The sequence below is a fragment of the Acanthochromis polyacanthus genome, chromosome 14, assembly GCF_021347895.1.
Source record: "Acanthochromis polyacanthus isolate Apoly-LR-REF ecotype Palm Island chromosome 14, KAUST_Apoly_ChrSc, whole genome shotgun sequence".
NCBI classification, from domain to species: Eukaryota; Metazoa; Chordata; class Actinopteri; family Pomacentridae; genus Acanthochromis; species Acanthochromis polyacanthus.
The window spans coordinates 33464426-33488137 of record NC_067126.1 but is presented as its reverse complement, the minus strand read 5'-3'; the positions used below and the strand labels follow the sequence as shown (position 1 = coordinate 33488137).

Here is a 23712-nt window from a genome sequence, read left to right as displayed (position 1 = left end):
AAATTTATTTGACCACCTGACATAACAATGACAAAACACAAATATTTTAGAAATCTGTCAAAAAACTTGTTTCAAAATAAAAATTGTGTTATTTATTAGGCAAACAACAAACCGGAAAAACAAGTTAGTCCTTATTCACATATGTTAACCAAAAACCTTAATATTTTACTTGACAGGATTTCATCAATAATTCTATTTTAGCATTAAAGATCATTTTGATTAGAGTTTGCACATACGGGTGGATTAACCATCACAGAAAAATACTACTTCATATATTAGTCAATTTTTACAATATTTTAAATATAGTTTATGATTTTAAAAAAAGCTTCAAGCAAATTAGAAATGGTTGAGCAAAAGGCCTCAAATGATTTGCGATGGAATAACACTGATAAGCATTATTTTCTTGCAAAAATTCTATTGTCTTTTTTGTTAGATTTAACATTATATGCTCTCATTCTTCTGTGTGTAGGCTGTGCAGCTAAGAGCGTACGGTGGAGCAGCAGGTTGAGCAGGGGGAAACGAGGTGCGCACGTATTACCGTCTGTACGGTAACCAAAGGAATGTGTCACACTGATGTCAACTTGTTATTTACTTTCCAAATCTGAATGACTGAGCAAGGCGAAAGGAGAATTAATCAACCCCTGTGTGACCGGGCAGGCGAAAAATAGTCCAGTGTGGGGGAGGGGAGGCGGCTCAGGGGCCAGAGAGGCAGCATTGTAGCCTCAGCACACACACACACTGCTTGTATCATAACTAGATAGCACACCGGTAATACGTCTTTTATTATTTTGTCTTTTATTATTTTGTGTGTTTTTGGGCGCAGTTTCCGGTTTCGGCTACATTCAAAATTCAAACAAATGTGTATTTCGGGGTGAAATATGAACCCCGCTCTGCTTTGTGTACACATTTTATCAAACATACAGTAGTTAAGTGGTAATTGAGGCAGCCGCTGGAGGACGTCTGTGTCTGTATGTATGCTAGCACGAATTAGCCTGTGTTTAGCTAACCAGGGCAGCGAGATGCACGCGGTGTGAAAGCGGTCGGTGGGTTTAGTTGACTAATTAATTAACCGGTACGCTCGGTTTTGTTGTCAATATTCAGGTTTAAGGTCAGTTAGCCCTCACCCTCCACCACCTCCTCCTCCTCCCTCCTCCTCTCTCTCCTATTCTCCGTCTACGTCTCTCCGCCGCTGCCGTTCAACGCCTCGCCGCTGTGTCTTTACGTCCCTGTTCTCAGTGAGCGGTGAAACTCCACAGAGTAGCCCCGCAGCTTCAGCCACAGAAAAAAGAGGGGGTCTTAAATCCAACTTTACCGCCAGTTTGCGAGTGCGTCCCGGCCGAGCACGCTTTTGTTCGCACAGTGAGTCACACACTCGCGGTAGGAACTTGAAATATGACGATAATCAAAATGGGAGGAAAGTCGTCGCTAGCTTGCTGAAGTTGGAGGTTCTCTCCTTGAGGAAGAGGTGGCGGCGGACACCACGAGTTCACTCTCACAATAAAAGGTAAGCCCGTAAAAGGTCGAGTGGCATTTAAAAAAAAGGCTGCACTGCGATCAGGCTGCTTGGCTTTGCTTTGTTTGTGTGTGGGTTTAATGCGAAGAGGATAATGACTTTCAGAAATGGGTGATTACGGCGTTGATTAGGAGGTTTGCCGGCACGGAGCTTAGTCACCCATTGACTCCACACGTGTGTTGAAATTCCTGATTGCGTCTTTTAATTTTCCCTTCTTTATCCAAACAGCCTACTTTTTCGGTGATACTGTGGTTTTCCATTCTCATGTTTGAAACTTGTGTAGTTGAATGGTGGACTACTACTTTACAAAATGCAGTAAGTTTAGGAGGTTGAAGGTTGTCCCATTTTTGGTGAATAATTACTGTCTAGTTTGCACCCAATGGCAAAATAAATGATCCTCCAACATGTTAAGTTGCACTTAGTCATTTTGTTTAATCCTAAATATGAATGATACATATTTCTATTGCCATGCAGACTTAGGAAGCGCATGTGTGGGGGAGGGGAGAGACATTCAACTGTACTAGACATTGCCACCACTTTCAAGGGACAGTTCATGCTACTGTATAACTACAGTGTTAAGCTGGTGCAGACGTTTTTGTGAGGTATTGCTGTCCTAAAGCACAGCAGAAGTAAGTATTTCTAAACAGAAAGCTTGCCTACCACGAAGCTGTTGACAACATGCCCACATAACACTTAATAAAAACAGTTTCTCTCCACAAAAGAGATTAAGCCATTGCTGTTTGACCTCTAAATTCTTCTTATTGCCATTTAAGTAGACCTGGCTGTTCGCCGTTGTTCACAGGATAATCAGATACAGCATGCACAGTCACAATTAAGATGTCTTGCTTGGCCTCAGAGAATCAAAGTGTTTACTATCACTGATAATACAAGGCATGGGTTGGGTGCAGATGACAGTAAACAGCGAAAACACACTGCCGTTTGAAAACTGCCTTAACCTGATTCTACTTCATTGGCCCAAATAATTAATGACAAAGTGATGACCCCATTTTCCAGCTGACCTAGTGGTAAGTGGGAGTTTTATGTTGTTTATTCACAGTATGAGTCAGTGTTGTTTAGCTGTTGAAATCCAATGGTTGCATTGGTGAGAACGCCTTTGGAAAGACTGGATTTTCAGTTCTAAGTTCAGGTCATAACCTCAATGACACCTCCTTACCTTTACTCATGTCCATATCATGGAGACACTACTAGATTTCTATATATATTGAGTTTTGTATGATTTCTTTGGGCAGTAATACCAGATTATCGTGTGTAGTCCTACCCTGGGGTTATCATGATGATGTGATTATGTAATTGGCTTGACTTACAAAAACAATAGTTTAGATCACTAATAATAAACCTATTAGAACAAAACAAATGATTTGATGAATGTTAACTCTCCCCATGTAGCCTAAGCTGATGTTCTGTTTTTGCTGTTGTCTTTTTAAGCAAACAGGTGACTTCAGTTACATTGGTAGTGTTACATTTAAGTTTAATTTTAGTCTCCAAGCAGCTTAACCTTTGTCCACCATTTTTGCACTTTCCATGGAGTACAACGAGCAGCCTTTTTGTGCTTTCACAATATAATTTACTATATTGTAAAATGTGGGTAAATCCTCAAATTGGGTTTGGGAACACAATCATAGACTGAGCATTTGATTTCCACCCTTCCATATTTGAATGATAAATTCATATTTTTTTTGTTTGTTTTACAAAATCAGTTGTACAAATGAATGATTTTAAGTGTTTATTTATTGATATCACCCACAGTGGTTTGTCTAGCAGTTTTGTTCCTAGAGTTGAGAACTTGCAGTGAACCCTCATTGCAGTCATTAGAAAAACAGGTTTAGTGCCACCTATTAACAGAACAATAGGAGTTTGTCTCAGACATCATAATGTTTTACGTCTGTTGATTACTAAATATGTTTGCGTTAGTGTCATAAGGCCTTACCATTTGTCCTTGTTAGTTCTGGAAGAGAGTGTTAAAAAGACATTTTCCACAGTCTTTGAATCATTCCTAGTTAACACTTTATTCATGGCATGTTTTGTAATCTTTGTTTTGATTTGATATGTAAATAGATGGGAGAGTTGTCTTTGTACAGTCCTGAGAGAGCATAACCAAATAATCTTGTTAACCCCACAGGTTATTGTCTGTCTGCTTCTTGTTGCGTGACAGGATTTGCGATTAAACTTGCTGTATATGGTTTCTGCACTATGTGTGGTCTCGGCTTTAAAAAGATACTGATGGCCTACGATTCATGAAGAGCCTTGGTTCATTCATATCATGGCTTAATGTTATCCTTGTTTTCTTTTAAATAGATTTTTGATAAGTCATTGCAGTCTAACCACTGTGTAGTTAGACAACTGAGGCACAGAGGAGACAACAGACAATCCATAGTGCATTGTGCTAGATTGTGTTCAAAACAGAAATGTATCCTCTGCTCATAAGTAGGGCAAGGAAGTCCCTGAGAAAGCCTGTGTCAGCCTTGTGGTGCTGCAAATCTCTGTATCGGGCTGTCCAAATATTTCTGTAGCAGTATTTATTTATGATAGGCCATGGGGGGAGGTGAGCCATTCTCTCCCTCCAGAAGAGACACAGAGTGTTCATGGGCTACTAGCCAACTGGCAGACTACTGGTTACTCTGAAATGACGCCCGTACAAGTACTGGCTAGTTGAAAGCTATGGTTATTTATTTGGATATATTTTGGATTTAAGGCGGTGCTGTTTGTCATTGTGTGAGCTGGTGTCTGTGGTGCCTTAACTCTGTCCTTGTTCGTATTTCAGTGAAATGAAGTGGGACAAATTCACATGCCCTTAAGGGTGTGTTAAACATTTAACTATTTAAGTGTTTAACAACCGTTCAATTCCTTATGCTATTGTGTTTAATATAATTTCTGTTGTGAATGGGTCTATTCTGTTTCCTGAAGACTTTACATATATTTTTAAAAAATTATTCACTTTAAGCAAGAATAAAAGTGAGGCTACAATCAGACAAAAGTATTTTATTCCTTAGGTCAGTCTGTACTACTTGGATAATCTAATTTGTTAATATTGACAATAGGTAATGTTGAAAAAGATTATGAGCTTTGTTACCACCATCTAAGTGGGTGTGCCAAGTGTTTTTAGCTAGTTTTTTCAGAAGGAAGGTGTGTGGAAACACTGTTACTGCTGCAGATGACTGTTCAGGAAGTTGTGCAAGCACATGCCTGCCAGAGTTAGACACTTCTTTTCTTAAAGGTTATATTATGTTTTCTGATTCAGACACGTCAGCTTATCTTGTGTTTTGTGTGACAGGGAAGCAAAGTATGTACTTATAAAACATACCAACCTCACTTACTGTAACACAGATTTGCATCATAACTATAAAAAAACCAAGATATAAATATATAATTTTTCTATTGAATTTTGTGTAACATGATGTAGGACATGGATAACTACACTGTCTGGCAAATTAGATATTTATCTCTTCACAAAATCATATTGTGACGAAAATGTTAAGATGGATTCACACTTGTCATGTCCAAATAATACTGAAACCTTGAGTTTTTGTCACCTGCTCAAGCTGTAGCTTCCACCTCAGCAGAATTTTATGCTTACCTTTTTGCCTTTATATTAAAAAAACAAATGTTGTCTGTATGAGTTGCTCATCTTATGTACTGATGATTGTACCGATGATTCAGTATAAGAGTCTCCTGCCCACACAAGCTATAAAAGTGGTCCTACTGTCAGTCGCCAACATTGCCTGTGTAGAGGAAGATTGGACTTTTATTTTCGGAACCAGGGTACACCGATATAGCTCGTCCCACTTAACAACTCTGAGAGACATATATGTGTGTAATTTATTGCCAGTGTTAACTTAATACTTCTCCATAGATTACAACTTTTTAATTGAGACAGTGCTACAATGTTGATTTTATCGGTATGGTAGGTTGGGTGTTAAGACTGTAAAAGCTACACATTTTTAATATTGCTGGCTGTTATCAAAGGATGACAAAACAAAACATAGGTACGGTTTTATGGGTAATATAGATATGTACTTTAACAGGTGAGGGATCCCTCAATAGAAGTTTGATAGTCTGTAGCAGTACCATTGAAACGCCATCATTCTTAATACCAAACCATGAAAAAAAGTCTGTTAAATAAGACGCATGCGCAATGTTATATATTGGCAGACTACATGCAGCCAAAGGTAGCCAGGGAACTCTCCAGCTCATGTGATAATCTGTTGCTGCGTTAACCTACCAATGTGAACATTTTGGTGACAGTGTGTAAATATAAAACAAACAACTGAAATGTACTCTCCTTGAATTCTGTGAACAGATTCTCGTCAGTTTTTGTGTGTACAGATTAGTGCCACACAGTGCCCTTCAGGAGAGGCTTTCTGAGGTGTATGCCACTGTGCATTATCTGCGCACCTAAACCGCTACTGTCTCACCCCTCTATGTGATGGCAAGTTTGTACTCAACCTCAGGATGTAACTGTGCCGACCAGCTTTAAGCCTGTTTACCTTCTGATGTGGTAGGACATGATATATTGCACACCAGTTATTTCTTAGCTTTTAAATGCGTTCGTTGTCGGAAATGCTGTAAATCAATAAGCGGGACAAATTAGATTTGTCATTTTGGTGGCTCAGAATTGCCTGTATATCTATAATCTGTTGTGCACAATAGCAAACATCTTCTTGCATCACAAAGCATCATTGTATGCTACTGAACTGACATTTAAAAGGTGGATTTAGCGATACTAATCAAATGCACTTTTTGTCAAATTCAGTGAATACCTCCTCACAGTCCACTCGCTGTTTGATCTGTGTGCTGCGGAAAGAAACACTGTTGGTACACAACTCCAGCTCTGTGAATGGAAATAAACAAAGTGACCCAGAGTGATGCACGCAGCACGTCCATGTTTCTGTACGAGGCATTTAAAACTTTGCAGGATTCCTTATCGTGGGTCCGTTTTTCGTGCACTCATTCATTATCCGTCTACACTTTTCCCAGACATGTAGTGGAAAATGCTGATTTCAGGAAAGATCATGAATTGTGGTTTTAAGCTCACTGGTCTGGAAATGAAATGACCATGTGGGAAATGACAGTGAAAGTTTACTGTTTACTGCTGAGTAGTTTGTAATTTCCTACTCCTTGCAGCGTGAGTGGCCCTGTCAGTGTTGAACAGTGGTTAAACACGATCATGTAATCCAGGTTCTACTCTTACATTTGCAGTTGTATTTAATTGCAGAGCTGATTAATAATTTCTTTAAAATCATGTAGTCTTGCTTTAGCAGTGCCCCATGCAATATTAAAATATTGGCTTTTATTACAGGAAATTATCAAGAAGACAGTACTTATGGTCCTTGCGTTTTACATTAATCTCTGTGCGTCTCAGAAATGCATCTCAATTTTTTTTCGTAAAGCGGGGCCAATAATGAGCCAAAGAGGGAATAAATATACTTCGATTAAAACGTGGCATTGGTATCCTGTGATTGTCTACAGCGGTACATATTCTCACGGTCCACTTTAAAACAGTGCAACCTCATAAGACATATGTACACATGGAATTCTTTCTGTAGTTGCAAGAAGAAATTTCAAACAGTCCTAAACTTCTTTTCCATGTGTGCAGTCAGTCGCTCGGCGGGGTAGATGCTTTGTAGAGGACACACACAGACTGCGAAGGGAAGTCTTGGGTATGTAGTAATAGTGTCGCACTGTGTAAATGCTGGGTAGAATAACAGCCAAGGGATGGCTTGGAATGAAGATCAGTATTTCAGCGCACTTGTCGGCCTTGTTTGTTTGACCCTGATGTCAGATGGAAGGAAAGCTCAAGGAGAGTGGGGGGTATTTAGGGTGGCATGAGCAGCTGTTGACAGAGAAGCAAGATCTTGTGGTCACCATAGCAACACTTGTATTGCCCACACTGGTGTGTCTCAGTGTTTACAGCTTATTTGTGCAATCCTCATCTTGTTGAGAAAAGAAATGCTTGGCTGAGGTCTCTTTGTTGACTGTTACAATATGAAGGACACCTATTTCTTTCATACAGTTCAGCAAATGCAGAAATACGCCTTTACACTGTTGAATAAAAATCAGAAGAATTATACAGTTGTTGCTTTTACTTACGGGTGAAAAGTGCTTACATGAAAGCTTGTTAGACATACTGTACATTCCCGTAATGATGAAACTACTTGGAATTCCTGTTAGTGGTGGAGACAATGGCCCCGATTACACTATGCCAAACACAGCGAGAAGACTGCCAAATGTTGTCTTCATTATTCATTTAGTTGTTTTTGTTCAGATATACAGATAATTTGCTCTTGATTTCCAGTGCAGTTTACAGGAACATGTGGGTCTTTCTCGTGTCACGCAGCATAAAGTTAGTATGCACTGACCTAGATTTGAAACCGCATCATTATACTAACTTCTCTTTGTTGTACAGTGAATCTCATTTGTTAGCAGATGTGTGGTTGTTCATTCAGTGAGCTTGATGGGTTAAAATGGAGACGTCTTGTACATTTTTTTTAAATCTACATGTTGGGTGATATAACTGCAAGGCCGTATTGTCAAATGAAGAGTTTATTGATTGTCTAAGCCACAACTTCCAAATGACTTGTAAAATATCTATGAAGCCGGTTTCTTGCTTTATCTTTTAGAGGAGCATTATGAAAAGATGGAAGAAATATTTGTACATATGTGCGCTTCACTTCGCATCAAAAAAGCGTTCCATGTCCCACTATCTCCTCCACACAAAATACTTATCTGCCACCCACCCCCACACAGTCATATACAGTACACATGCATGCCCCACAGCAACCGATTCCTTATGTGCTTACATGCATATATGAAACCAGGTCTCTGGAAAAACTGGATTAAGGCACAAAATCAGACCAAGTGGTGACATACAGTAACCTGGTTACTGGTAAACTGTCTTTTCCGTGTAGCTTGACTATAATTAGATTCATTTTCTTCCGCATGCTATATTTTGGCTGAGATAGAAATGCTTTAATACATGCAGTCATTTCTCATACTCTACAAAATGGGGCTTCTGTCTCTGCCAAAATGACTGTTTAACTATTCCAGCACAGACTCACATGAGTGTATTCTAAACTGTGACATCTGTGATTAAGGCTACCTGATGCTGTGACCAGAAATATCACTGACTTGGAAAAACGGCAAGAATCTGCACCAGTGTGGGCATGTTGCTGCATGCACAGGATGAAATACTATCCTGGAAGAACAGTTAGAATAATACATCCATTACTTTTAAGGCTTATAAGAAGCGGCGAGACTGCACAGCAGGTAATGATTATGTAGTGCAGTTAGATCGATGGATAATCTCATTTACATGCATTTAATTTTACTGTCAGTTCAGCGTGCAGATTTTGAATTTAATTATTTTGAATAAGAGAATGCTAGAAGCAATGAGCAGTCATTTTAACCCTCTTTCTGTGATTTTTAGTTCCATTTTTTGGCCTGCTTTACAGTTTTCTTCTTTCAAGTCATACATGCCACTCATTAATATAATTGATAGGGATGTTTTGCTCCTTTTATGCATGTAGTGTACTGTCCACATCAATACAGAAAATACCCAGTTTGTTCCCTTCTTTGAGCAATATTAGACCGCTGCTATCTCTTGGTTTCTACAGAGAATACTAAATGCCATCAATGGACTAGTGGGAGTTGTCATTTTTATTTGATGTTAATGAGTTCAGTATGAGGGTGGATCTTAGGTCTTAACGCTCCCAATTGGAAAAGATCATGATGAATCTTTTAGTGATTCTTGCAGGCTGTCACCATCCCCCATTCAATTCCCAAAGAGAAAATGAAACACATACTTGTTAGTGGCGTCTGTGCATGTGTAATTCTCTATGACAAGAGAAAAATGCACACCTCGGACTCACATTGCCGCAGATCTGTCTAGGAGGACATCAAAGATTTGTCCCAGTGGAATTTGTGTGAGGATCATATGGCCGTTTCACGTTTGCATGGATTGCACCAAATGCCCCCACTAAAGTGTTACCCTGATGACCTTTTTCATTGTTAGCTGCTGAAAGACCCAGTAGGTTAGGCCTACTGGTTCCAGCAGTGGCCAACCATGTTCCAAGGAGAGCCTGCAGTCTGTGGGTTTTTATTCCAACTGATTACCTCAGCAGGTAATTTCACGTGCGAGTTATTCTCCTCTTAAGGAGTGTTAATCAGTAGGTGGAGTCTTTGGTTGGAATGAAAACCTGCAGACCGTCTCTCTTGGCACACGGTTGGCCACCCCTGGTAAACATTAAAAGTGTTGCCACCCATAGGAAGCGTGGGAGAAGTGTTTCCCCTGGAGACTGAAGGCTGCCATCCCCCACTGTTTGTCGACCTACATTGGCTGTCACTTAGTGACTCACTGAGAGAGGCAAAGGACAATGCACAAATGGTTGTTGTGATTACCTGCGTGGGGATCATTATTTACCACCCTGTCCCTTCCACCATCCCCCCTCTGTAATTCCCCTCCCCCACTCCCTCGCTCTCACTCCCCTCCCCCATTGAGACTGCAGCCCAACCAGAAGCTTCAAAGGCGGGTTTTACTCAGCAGAGCAGTTCAAGAGAAAATGGCTGCTGTTTCCAGGTCTTGTTTGCACATCTGTCAGGAGGTGACTGTTCAGGAGAAAATGGGGTCCGTGGTATGCAGGTTTTTAACACCATTCTTCTAAAACCTGCATGTGTAGGAGATGACTGGCTATGTGTTTCTCTTTGCTATAGTATTTCTGCAGTCAAATGTTTATGTTCAGAGAGCATTCTGTTTGTTTTTTCAATGATGGGTGAATGATTTTACATGATACACCCTGTTCAGTTGGCCGTGCAAGTTATGCGAGTTATTTGCAGTGGCGTGGTTGTTTTCACCAGGCTAGTAAAGCTCTCCTATTTCTTTATCTATATAGATCATTTACAGCCATGGCCATAAGTTTGGACACAGCATGACTTACTATGTCTGGTTTGATGTCTATTACAGAACATAACTAATATTTTTTGACAGCACCAGTTTAATTAGTCAACAAATCAACAAGGGATATAATATTATCAATAAATTCCAACAACTGGAACAACTTTGTTCCCAAAACATAATATTAGAAGAAAATAACAAAAAAAATGCAGTACTTTCACAAGCGAATTTGGTAAGAATAACAAAATGACACCAAACTCTTTTGATGTTTTTTTAAATATGAAACTTAATATAGTTCTCAGGAGTTGTGTACTGTATTGTAAGTGACAATTTTGTGGTATTTTCTAAGATTCACAAGCGTCATGGTACTTGTGTCCAAACTTATGGCCATGGCTGTATGAGTTTTGTTTATGAGATTCCATTTTAGGAAAACAGAAATGCCTAAATCTACAAATTAGAATACACTGTATATTCACTGCGTTTGGAAAAAAATGTTAGGGACAGGATAGTCTGCCCTTTTCTTTTTAAAAAGTTGCATTCAGTGGACTGCATTTAGTGGCTTTAACTCAAATGTTACATTTAATGAATACATTTGACCCATTTTTATTCGCATGCACTTGTGATCACAGTTTGAAATTCCCAAGCAACATCACTGTTACAGGATTTTGTTCTCACACATAACCTTTGCGTCACTCTTTAAGCCCCCCTCTCTCAGAGGGCTTTTAGCGAGTTCTGTTCGTCTTTGAATTGTCAAGTATGTTGGACATGCCTGTTTGTTATAATAACACTCTCAGAATGATTTTGAGACCTTTTCTAAAAATAGAGAACACTTTGGTGTTCCTTTCATGTACAATATAAGGAACAAACTCTCTTTGAAAAACTGTTATGCTTCAGGCTCAAATCAACTGGAACCTTTGCACATTTACATTATGTACGACAATGGATGGTTTGAATGTAAAGCAGTAGTACACACCGAATAAATCAAGCGTGCAGTGAAAGCAGCACGTTTGCAAAAGCTGAAGTCTTGTCAATTACTACACTGTATGCATCCAACCACAGTACTGCTGTGCACTTAGAAGTGATGGTGCTTTCAGCCCAATGCCCAGTTACACAAGTGCATGCTTGGAATTGCAGTGGTGTGAGTTGCAAATGTAGATAGAGTTGATTAAAAATTAAATGCATTTGACATGGAAGCAGTTGAAATATTTGTGGTATTACAGTATGTAGAAGTCATATTGGATTTGACAATAAAGCATTCAGGTGCAAGTATTTCCCTGGCAACATGGTGTAGTGTGCATTGTTAAGTAATTTCCTCAAGGGTGCAGTAAACCTCTCAAAGTTAACCCTAATTAGTTTGATGTCCTCAGCAGGGATTCTCATTATTGACCTGTTTTATTTGCCACTTTGTTCACTATTGTTGCTGTTTTTTGCAGTTTTGTGTTAGCAATTGGTAATATTCCAGTGAAAAAATGTGTTCATGTGATTCGACAGTGCAGTAACAATACAGTACTCCTTACACCTAATACTGGGTGTGACGTTTTAATTTTTTACTCAGTTTTGATGAACTCCAGGAGACCACTAAGTGAAAACGTTTTTAAACCAATAACTTCTCACTAAATCTATAACAAATCTGCCTTCAGTCACTGTTAATTGTTCACACTTTAGTTTTATACTTCAATTGTGTCATCTTTGTTGCTCGGTTTTGGCACTGGTTCTATTGTGACATTAAAAAAATACTTTTTCTGTTCATTGTCATTGATGGATTGACTGTGATTGACAAGCCACTCATTTAATTTGCAAGTTGAGAGAATGACGGCTTACAACAGCGCAAGGACTATGAAAGGAGTGATGGCGATCTTTAACAGCAAGCAGATTTATTTGTATGCCATGCAAATTTCACCCACACTTGCACAGAAAACAAAGTGAGCTGATAAACATGTAGTGCAGAACACCGCAGAGTGACTCGGTTGTTAGAATTTTGTGGAGCACGGCAGCATGCAAATGTGTGCAACAACCCTGAGAACTAGATGTAATGGTACCCCACATCTAGTAGTCAGTCCTCACAAACTTCACGTTGCTCATTTTCTACATGCACATGAAATTCCATACTGATGTGTCACTTAAAACTTGTGTGCCACTCTTGCAGCTTCACACTAAGGCTTGGATGATTTAGGGAAACAAATCTCATTGCAATTTTTCAACGGATGTTATGATTTTGATTTCTTCAAGTCTTGCTTCATTTCAACAGTCATTTTGTAACATATTTAAAGCATGCAATGGGACGTTACTAAACGATATACCAGCAAAAGCAGGACTGTCACACAAGGAGAACAACATGAATTTGTAAAGCAACTGACACGACAGTTTAAACAGAGGGTCAGACATCCTAAATTGCAGCCGTTGCGTTTTTATAATTTCATTGCCTCACATTGTGATTTCAGTTTGAAATCAATTAATTATTCAGTCTTAGTATTGCCTCCGATACATGAGCAGATTTGATATAGACAATACTTTATTACTGGATGTTATGAGATGCAAAAGTTAAAAAAAACATCTTTAGTAGATCAACAGTAGTAAATGAACAGTAATTCGTCTCTATTTTTAGGTTGTGTACAATGTTTGTGCGTCACTGACTGTAAGATAATTTCACATATCCTTGACGATGTAGAAATTTAGACCAAAATAACCAAATACTAGCCACAATAGTAGAAAATGACAGAGAACATTTTATGATTTAAAAAAAAAAGTGAGCTGATTTGTAGTCTGCTGATCGACTAATTGTGTTACTAAATGTAGCAGCTGTGTGACGCTAGTGTCCAACATTAAACAGCTTATTGGCCTCATTGAACAAGAGAATCCCTCTTTGCTTACCTAAAATACTCACTTTATGTGGTGCATACAAGTCCATAGCTAGTCTTGTTCCTCAGTTGCTCAGATATTAATGTTCAGCACACTTGAAGTTGGTGTTTTGTTGGCTTGAATACAGTTAAGCTGCCAGACATTTTCAGGTTGGGGCATATAAAGCTGAATCGTTTAGCTAATGACTGAGAATTTCTCATTTACCTTCACAAAGTGTGATACGATTCGTATTGCTGTAGCAGCCTAAGACATGTGAATTAGTTGTTGTGTGAGGCTTTGAGGTTGCCGGCGTTATGTCCACTCTCTTTTTGGTTTGATGTACTCAAATGCTCACACATATCATCTTTGCTTCTTCTGTGAGTAACGTTTTAGTAAACCTGACTGTCATGCAAAGATGAATTTCTCACAAAATCATACATACCTACACTTGGTTGACTTTATTTTATATAAGTACAATTAGCTTAACTAACACCTATCAAGCTAGTCAAACAGTCCTACAGTAAGTCCTTCATAACTGAGTTTTCACTGAAGCTGTTTAAGAGGTGATAGTTTCATTCTTTAGTCATTTTGGAGGCTGTAATTTGTGGTGAGGAGGAACTTTGACTCCATTTATCACTTCAGTGGATAAACTATTGCAGAGGTTAGCATACTGTCTGGTTTCCTGGAAGGCCTATTGTTTGGTCAAAGGAGACTTTAATGCCCAGGGAGTTGTGTAATGGATGGTGGCATCGTGGGCCCATCTGATAGAGGGATTATTGCTACTGCTCTGCACTGATGGGACCTGAGCCCCTACAGGCTGCCTGTTAATTACGTTTCCAGTTGTTTGGTATGTAGCTGTAGTGGCCCTGGGAGCAGCGACTGCTTTGCTTTGATGTGGCTAACTCTTCCTAGTCCCATATGTAAGCTAATTAGCTAAATAGAAACATGCTGGATGTGGTCAAAACGGAGTACAGTGGGCAAGCTTGGTGTTGTTTTGCCTTTTGGAGAAGAGGGACAGAGCTTTCCCTTTCAGTGTGATGTGATGTAAATGATAATGAAGATATATGAAACAAAAAATTAAACCAGTATTTAAGTTTACTAGCACTTCTATAACATCATGTGTTTTTTTGCAGGATTATATTTACTCCAGGTGTAACTAAAGAGTATGCATAGATATTAAAGGAAACTGGCTGCACTAAGTTACATAGTACTTATAATTCCAGTCCTTTGCATGTCTGTGGTAGTACAATAAAGGTAGACTCCATTTGAAAGAATATACCAAGGTGAAAGAGTGAATAATTCATGTTGAGTAACATGTTCAACCCTCTGGCTGTATGCCCACTGGTAATTGGGACAACACCATTCTCTATTTTGCTCGATCTCTCTTGTTGCTATGCTACCAAAGGGAATCTTGAGTGGGCCTGGATAGTGTTTGGAATGAAAGTTGAACAGCCATGCAGTCTTCATACCTGACACCACCCCTGTATTTCTCTTTGTGTTCTCAGCAAAATGCCTGTCCTTTTACCTCCCAGTGGGAGAGCAGGAAATGGTTATACACGTGTATGTCCTGACTCACTCTCACATTTCAGCTCTGTGCCTTTGCTTTGTTGTCTGCTTATAGACGTTCTCGTTCTTGTTGTATGTACTATACATTTGCATGTGTACACACTATGCATGTGGGTGTATATACGGTGTTCTTCCAGCTCCATTTACCATGCTCTCGTAAAGCGTATGTGTGAGTCATTGGGAAACTGTGAACACTGTAGTATTCTTGCAGTGTTCATCAGCCTGAGGACAAAAACTTGATGGGATTAAAAACATAATTGCCTTTTTTGTTTCTTTAGCTCCCTTCAGTTTTGAGAGAGTTTAAATTGAAATGTTAACATATGCACCGTCAAACACCTCTATTTGTTGAAAATAACTCTAAAGGAAGGGTTAGACCAGCAACTGTGATTCATCAGCCTCTTGCTCTTTTTTATAATTCACTAGCTGGGCAGTGGACTTGCATATAATGTCCTTGCTGTTTTATCAATGCTCTTTCCACCTAAGGCTGGCTAGGTCACTAAGGGAAGACACCATTCAGTTCATAATTGTAGCCAAATGGATATAGACACTCCCATTAGGCCAGACAAGAGTGCCTGTAAATACTTAAATTCAGAAGTAAACATGGATTTACAGGTTAAGTAACACAGACACTGGCATCAAAGGCAGGAATCATGCAGCAATGGACAAGACCCGAGTGAGCATGAATTAGCAAAGTCAAGGCTGTCCTGTGTGCGTGTTTGTGTGCTTGCATTTGCCTGCCGTTAGGCAAAGATCAGGGCAGATGGTGCTGTGTGCAGCATTTGTATCCACATTTGCTTGAATGTGATAGAGATATTATTTGTTAAATGCCATATGGATCAATAAAAACTGCTTTGTAAATGTCATACGGGAGACCACAGACCTAAATGTTAATCTCAGCTCCCATTTTTGATTATTTTCAGGAGTGAGCTCAGCCTTCCATCATACCTCCTCCCTCTCAGTGGGCTAAGATGAGTATTACCAGTGACGAAGTGAACTTCTTGGTCTACAGATACCTCCAAGAGTCAGGTTTGTCTCACAAATGCTTTTTTTTTTTTTTAATCGGAGGAATTTGCCAATTGTGCACACCTTAGAGAATGCATTTATTAAGACAAAGCACCTAACGTGATTGTTTTTATGTTGTGCATGGCCAAACTCTGCATGCACATTTACACTGAGATATTAAACAAATAGTCCTTTCTACACTGGAATGTGAGCACCTTGTGCAGAATATTGCTCTGCTCCTGAGATGTCTACATGCTATTCATTCTTGGGATCTGGATCCTCAGGATTTGGATCAGTGATTGAAATCCTAGCTGCTGTTTTTATTACTGTTTATTGAGACTATGTCTGAAGCCATCTGGCAGAGAACAAGCTACAAGCAGGTCTGAGAGGCCAGCATTGACATCGGCATGCCTTATTATACTCTCAAATGTCACACTTGTTATGCCATTCAGTTGTTGTATTCAGTTACTGTTAGCTTTGTTTGGATCAGACAAGACTTTTCTTTGAATATTTGTGTCTTGTTTGTGCACATCTTGTGCTTGGCGCTCTCCCATTAACGAATGTGAATGGTGTTTTGTTTTCAGGTTTTTCCCACTCGGCATTCACCTTTGGCATTGAGAGCCACATTAGTCAGTCTAACATCAATGGAACACTAGTGCCCCCTGCAGCCCTCATCTCCATCCTGCAGAAAGGGCTTCAGTATGTGGAGGCAGAAATCAGCATTAATGAGGTGAGGGCAGGGACCTGCTGTTACTGACTCCCACAGATGTTTTCTGTTGCCTAATGATACAAAGACAGACTTTGATCTCTGTATTGACACTCTAGAGTAACTACAAGTGCTTTTCGCAGTTTAGCCGTCCTTATTCTGGAAGAAACACTGATGTTTGCAGAATTAATTAGGAAACACTCTTCACCCCTATAATTCATGATTATCAGGGAGTGTAACGCTAGACAAGCCGCTAATTAAAAGTCACGTCCCCTCATGTGTTTCTAACCACTGTTTTGATGACAGGACGGCACAGTCTTCGACGGTCGACCGATTGAGTCACTGTCGCTCATTGACGCAGTGATGCCAGACGTGGTGCAGACGCGGCAGCAGGCCTTCCGCGACAAGCTAGCACAGCAGCAGGCTGCCTGCACCATAGCAGCTTCAACCTCGGGACACCAGTCAAATGCACCAAAGAATGGAGAAGCCACTGTCAACGGGGAAGAGAACGGTACTCACAACATGAGTAAGTTCAGATTTCTAATCATGCATGTCCTAATTATCTCACAGTGGGAGCCGACATAGTCCTCGTATGCGATGAAATGGTGATGAAAAGGGGTAAACAGAAAAGGGCAAACAAGTCTACAAGTTTTTCTTAGAATATAAAGAATGCTTTTGGGCTAAAAGGGTCCAGAATGAAATTATAGAACCTTCCAGTTCCAAAGACGACACCTGTTTTCATTGCAGCATTTTTGGTACCGAGCAGATTTGGTCACTCTACTTTTAACTCAAACAGATGAAAATAAAGTGGTAACTCTTTGCAATGCTCAGTTTTGTCAAGTGATATAGCATGCACCAACTACATTAATGTTTCGGAACCATTTTACATCGGCACTAGTGTATGAATCTTCACGTGGAACAGGAATAACATATGAAGACACGACAGGCAGAAAGCGCTCCTCTGTGCTGCGTTTTGACTCTGTGTTCTCACAAGTTGGATTAATACACCCGCTAAGTCCAAAGTTATTTTCTTCCTCAGTTAACATGTCAAAATTATTGCACAGTTTAACTCTGTTTAAAAAAACACCACAGCCTTTTGGTTTTTCAGAGTGTGATAACTTTTGTAGATGTTAAGCCTCTTTTTGTGAGCGAAACCAGAGAGGTGCAGATCAGGTGTTGCTCTAAAAAAGGAGAAGAGGAGTGGATGTTTGTGTCAGCATTTCTCACTTGGAAGTTAATTCAGAGGCATGGATGGGAGCAGAGGGAGAGCTGTGAATAAAGCTAGAGTGAGCATTTTAAGGCTAGAATGACTTTAAATGAGAGTTTACATAATCTTAAAGCCAGATCATTCACTGTGACTGAATTCTTGTTATACTATGCATAACTGAATGCGTGCCAAATAGGTCAGTCTCTTCAGACTGAGATAAATGGTAATAACACGAGTGTATTCCAGCAAAACACATTTTGATTTTCTTTGAAGGCATTCACTTCTATCAGCAGTAAATATTCTGAGGTGGAAGATTTATCTAAAGCCTATTTTCACTACACCTGAGCTTGCTGACAGGTAAATGTGTGTCGATGTGTGCATAAATGTGTGCGTCCACTCTGTGTGCAGATAACCACAGTGAGCCGATGGAGATGGATATAGATGTTGAGATTCCAGCCAGTAAAGCCACAGTGCTGCGAGGCCACGAGTCCGAGGTGTTCATCTGTGCCTGGAACCCTGTCAGCGATCTGCTGGCCTCGGGGTGAGTCTCTGTCTGCGCCGAAACGGATCTTAATTCATTCTGCATGAGTCATACTATATAGTGTTCACACTGCGACATAGGATTTGTAAGATATATGGCTTCATAAGGACCACAGCTGACATCTTATATTCCAACAATCCTTTAACCCCCCCACCTCTCTTCCCGCTGTGTTGGTATTCTGCTCAGCTCGGGGGACTCCACTGCCAGGATCTGGAACCTGAACGAGAATAATAACTCCAACTCCACCCAACTGGTGCTGCGCCACTGTATCCGAGAAGGTGGCCAGGATGTCCCCAGCAACAAAGACGTCACCTCACTGGACTGGAATGTAGGTTTCACATCGTCCGCCCACATCTCCGTTCTGCTACCTTTACCGTGTCGTAAGCAGACTGTGCAGCTTAAGAACACTCAGTTAACAGTTGTGTCGTCTTTGCGTCCGACAGAGCGATGGGACTCTCCTGGCAACGGGCTCGTATGATGGATTTGCCCGGATATGGACAAAAGATGGTAAGCCCTCCATCACTGCCATGCGTTTGTTGGTTGACACTCTCTGTGACGATTTTAAGAAAGATCTTTCCTGAAATTCTTAACCGTTAGGAAATCTGGCAAGCACCTTGGGGCAGCACAAAGGGCCCATATTTGCACTCAAGTGGAACAAGAAGGGGAACTGTATTCTCAGCGCTGGCGTAGATAAGGTACTTCTTAAAGATCTGTCAGTAATAGTATCCTGATGTGTTTTTTTCTTTTACAAGTTCAAGGGCTGTTTTGATCAGCAGCCAGAGAGTAAATCTGTGCCTTATCATTTCCCTGTTATTCATAAACCACAGACTGTCCTCCTATCAGTAAATCTTCTGAATATGATCATATTAAGACACAGACAGGAAGAGAAGCATCATTATTTTTCCTGTCTCCCTTTATTGTCTATATATTATTTAATGTTTAAAATCTAATTGAGTACATGATGATTATGGAGTTGAGTTACGCTTTGTGCAACAGAGGCAGTAACTGTTGATTTGATGTATTTTATTGTGCTTTAAAATGTGAAACGTGTATGATGAGCCAGAAAGAAGTCAGGCCCCAAAATTCTGTGTGCTCACTGAAAAAGTTAAAGATGTACATGCTACATTAGCTGGTGTCTTCTGTTGTTAATGTCTGATGTTTTGTGTAATGATTTGTGGAGAAATGTTGCACTCATGCTTCGAAATGCATCTTCATTTTCCAGACGACAATCATTTGGGATGCACACACAGGAGAGGCCAAGCAGCAGTTTCCTTTTCACTCAGGTAGATTGATCCAGGATAATAAATTCATCACTGAAATAGCAAATATGATGCAAAATGAGTTCACAAACCTCACCTCCCTGCCCATATCGAGTGTGAACCTGTGCTTTAAAACATCCCACAGCCCCAGCACTGGATGTCGACTGGCAGAACAACACCACGTTTGCCTCCTGCAGCACAGACATGTGCATCCACGTATGTCGCCTTGGCAGCGACCGGCCCCTCAAGACCTTCCAGGGTCACACGGTGAGCAGATTTTCCCTGTTGCTTTTTACCTTGCTCCTTCCCTTGACAGTCATGCTAATGAGGGTTGTGTTTTGCAGAATGAAGTTAACGCCATTAAGTGGGATCCATCAGGCATGCTGCTTGCCTCCTGCTCAGATGACATGACCTTAAAGGTAAGACTAGTCCTCTCAGTCTTCCAGGTTAAAGGAAACAAACATTCGAGGCGATTTGTATTCACTCACATTGCGTTCGTTGCCGTTCTGTCGCGCACAGATTTGGAGTATGAAGCAGGAGTCCTGTGTCCATGACCTCCAGGCTCATAGCAAAGAAATCTACACTATCAAGTGGAGCCCCACGGGCCCCAGCACAACTAACCCCAACTCCAACATCATGCTCGCCAGGTAGGAAATTGCTTACACACAGCTCACATTCAGCACCACACAAGGCAAATCCCCCACACTGCTGGATTAAGAGAGAAGTTTGTGTGCTTAAACCAAGCTGCACATATGACGACGTGCACGCATGTATGACTGCGACTGGCAAGCGGTCAGAGCTTTACATTCAGGAGAAACCATGTTCCTGGCAAAATCCCAGCGCTAGTAATGGTCAGTGGCCCACAGCACTTCCCTCTGACCCAGTTGTGAATGCATGTGTAAATGTTCCACTTCAGGTACCGCAGGAATTTACAGTCCATACTGACAGCCCAGTACACCTGCCTATAATTCACACTGAAAATAACACTGCCATTACTGCAAGAGCTTTGAAGCAACTTCACTCTCTTCTATAAATACCACAGAAAACAGCTCATGCATACATGTCCTACCATCCTTTGAAGTTTGTTTGATTTGCTGAGCCCTTGGGGATTGAGCCCTATTTCTACCTTGGTGAAGAAGAGGTGCTAACTAATATCAGCCTCTTTTTTGAATCTTTGTCATTTTTCATTAAAGTGTTAGATTTATGGTTACAGATACTCAGATTGTCACGTTATTTAAAAAAAGCCAACACTGTTTATTTTTGTATTGTGTTAAAGTGTGACCTCCTATGTTGTTTTGTCATTAAAGAAGCACTAATTGAATCCGTAGATGTTTTATGTTTGAGTTTCACATATTAGCTGTGGACAGGACTTGTAATAAAAAATAAGTAGCTTCTAAAGATGTGTTGTTTCCATTCTCAGCATCACAATTGCGTTCGATATGCTGTTGGAAGCCACTTAAAAATGAGTGTTTACTGAAAAAACCAAGTGGTTTGGAAGCTTTAGTGTCTATGTATTTGATTTTTTTGGCTTGTTGTGTTTTCCACACAGCGCATCTTTTGACTCGACAGTTCGGCTGTGGGACGTTGAAAGAGGTGTTTGCATTCATACGCTCACCAAGCACCAAGAGCCTGTCTACAGCGTGGCCTTTAGCCCCGATGGCAAACACCTAGCCAGCGGCTCCTTCGATAAGTGTGTCCACATTTGGAACACCACGGTAAGTGTCAGACCAGCAAAGGACGGCAGGTACGGTGGGATTCCAAGCTCTTGAGTGGCTCATTCCTTTGTTTGTGCTGCTGTTTCAGACTGGAGCCTTAGTGCACAGCTACAGGGGTACGGGTGGTATTTTTGAGGTGTGCTGGAACAGCACCGGGGACAAAGTTGGTGCCAGTGCATCAGATGGCTCGGTAAGAAGTGTTTTTTTTGTTTGTTTTTTTTACATTCTTTAATGTCGTACAAAATCTTGAGAATAATTAATAAAGTAGCAGATATGTTGCTTGAAATTAATTTTTTATGCTACTCATTCCTCTTCATTCCAGGTGTGTGTTCTTGATCTCCGAAAATAACAGACTTGAGACTTTGATGAATCCTGGAATGTGCAGAAATTGCCTTCTTCTGACATCAGCAAACACACTGTCATTGCTCAAGAAGGGCTGTAAAGGTGAACTGAAACAAAACCCTCACAGGAGTAAAACCAGACGACTGCAGCGGCTCGACCACCAGCTGAATTCAGCGCACCTTCCAGTCTGTTGATGTGTGTTTGATGGTATATGGACATAATGGAAGCTGGCTGAGAGATCCCCAAGACTGGACACGACCTCCTGGGTGCATCTGTGTATTAAAAGGTCTCTAATGAGGAGGTGCTGTCATCCCCACGGACCACTGGTCCAGCTGTTATCGGGTTGTAGGGGTGGAAACACACAGATGAGTCGAGCGATAGAAAGAGAAAAGTGTTGAAGGCACACAGGTGTTTGGCTGTGAGAGGCAACAGATTGTCAAGGAGAGGTTGTGGATTAAAAATTCCTCTGAGGAAATGTCACTTCATGTCCAAATGAACTGAGGTAACGTCGATACTGAAGCACTGCTGTTGTCTGCGGACAGGGTGCTTAACTTCTCCTCAGCGGAGAATAGTTTGTTTCGAGAAACTTCTTGCGTTTTTTTCGTCTATTTTCCACAGATGGACTTTTGAAAGTCAAATTGAATGTGCCGCTACAAGGTAGTTCTTAGCTCATTTTTAACATCAGGTCAGCAAAAGGAAAACATGCCAAGAAATAGTTCTAACATCCCAAAATGACCTGTTCACTTCACTTGAGATTAGAAAAAGTCATTTTGTGGGCAAGATGTGAAAAGTGTGGTTTACAAAGAGAATTTTCTCCCTTTCTGGATGTAAATTTAAAGAATGTAAAGATATGTAAATTAGATTAATACACAGACTTATATACTGTGTATATATGTTTATATACAGTACACTTTATTGCCATCCTGTAGGGGCTCTTCAGTGGCTAGAGCTGTCACATCTTTGCTGTTAATGCGTGACAAGACCACTTTATAAACGAAGTGCACGTCTCGTCGGCTTCTTTTAAGACGTTCTCTCTGAACCTGGCCAATCATATCCGATGCATCGAGCTTTTTTTTTTTTCAACTGAGTCACAAATGGCATCAAGACAGATGTGTTTAGCAACCTCGCTTTCCTCTGTTGATCACAGAAAGCCATGGAAGAAACGTGCACACCGTTGCCTCCATTCAGGGAATTATCTTGTCGACAGTATGGGAGTTGGCAGTCATCAGTCTCCTGCTTGGTCTGCTGTTTTAAGTCCGTTTGTCAAGCAGGAGATCACAGAAACAACTAAGAGTATAAGCGAGGATGGTTACTACAGCTTGATGAGCATTACCATGGTTCCTCTTTGGCACTTTCCTCTGATCAGTCTACTGAAAATTCAGATCACATTTTGACCAGTAGGTGGAGTTCATGCAAAAGTCCTGCTGTTGCTATAAAAATGGGAGATAAAAAAAATGGAGCTACAGTCGGTCTTAATGTTGCCAGCTGATCAGCTTTGGTCAGATCTGAAACGCCTGTGTTGTGGGCTGGGCTTCAACAGCGTGCAGTATGTCTGCCTGTTTCTGCTTACTGGGGTCTAAAGTTAAAGACGGTAGCTTCAAACTAACCTGCCACCACTTTGATTTGCCTTTTTTTTTTTTTCCTTTTTCTCTCTGGTCCCTTTCACTTTTAGTATATTTCTGCTAAGGCAACATGAAGTGCACTTTTTAAATCGATGGATTCAGCAAATGTTCAGATTTTGCTGAAAGTGAAGGTCCAAAGTTTTGTCTTCTTTTCCTCTCTCTCTTTGATGTCACAATTGGATGCTAATGGGTGTTTCATTATTTTCGGACTTGTTTTTCTTTTGTGCTGAGAGCCATTATCGTCTGTGTCAGACTGACATGTGGGCTGTGGGTCGGTGGCCATTCTTGGCGTGCTATGGAGCCCAATATGAAATAAGTGCTGTGACAGCTACTATCTCTCTTGCGCCCTGATCCAGGGTGCTGTCACCTGTTTCCAAGATAAACTGTTGAAGTCATTCAGTGTCTCAAATAAATTACTCTATTTTGATATCAGAAAACATGCCTGTCTTTGGATTGTGTTTGTTTCTTTTCAAGCTCAAGAACATGAAGAAAG

General features: G+C 40.5%; 1 protein-coding gene across 1 annotated transcript; it reads left to right on the top strand.

Annotated features, from left to right (window-relative positions):
- Positions 1-780: 780 nt before the first annotated feature.
- Positions 781-23658, top strand: tbl1x (transducin beta like 1 X-linked). Its single transcript, XM_022203756.2, has 15 exons — positions 781-1504; positions 15746-15851; positions 16412-16557; positions 16840-17059; positions 18149-18281; positions 18468-18609; positions 18725-18788; positions 18879-18976; positions 19504-19564; positions 19686-19807; positions 19885-19959; positions 20060-20187; positions 21090-21255; positions 21344-21445; positions 21578-23658. Exons 2-15 carry the CDS (start codon positions 15794-15796, stop codon positions 21602-21604), a joined length of 1542 nt encoding a protein of 513 aa, XP_022059448.1. The 5' UTR covers positions 781-1504; positions 15746-15793; the 3' UTR covers positions 21605-23658.
- The last annotated feature ends 54 nt before the right edge of the window (positions 23659-23712 follow it).

Excerpts from the sequence above, each read along its gene's own strand:
- tbl1x (XM_022203756.2), top strand. The coding sequence starts at position 15,794 with ATGAGTATTACCAGTGACGAAGTGAACTTCTTGGTCTACAGATACCTC. Across the intron at positions 19,808-19,884 it reads AGACCTTCCAGGGTCACACG|AATGAAGTTAACGCCATTAA; the intron begins GTGAGCAGATTT and ends TGTGTTTTGCAG. Across the intron at positions 21,446-21,577 it reads CCAGTGCATCAGATGGCTCG|GTGTGTGTTCTTGATCTCCG; the intron begins GTAAGAAGTGTT and ends TCTTCATTCCAG.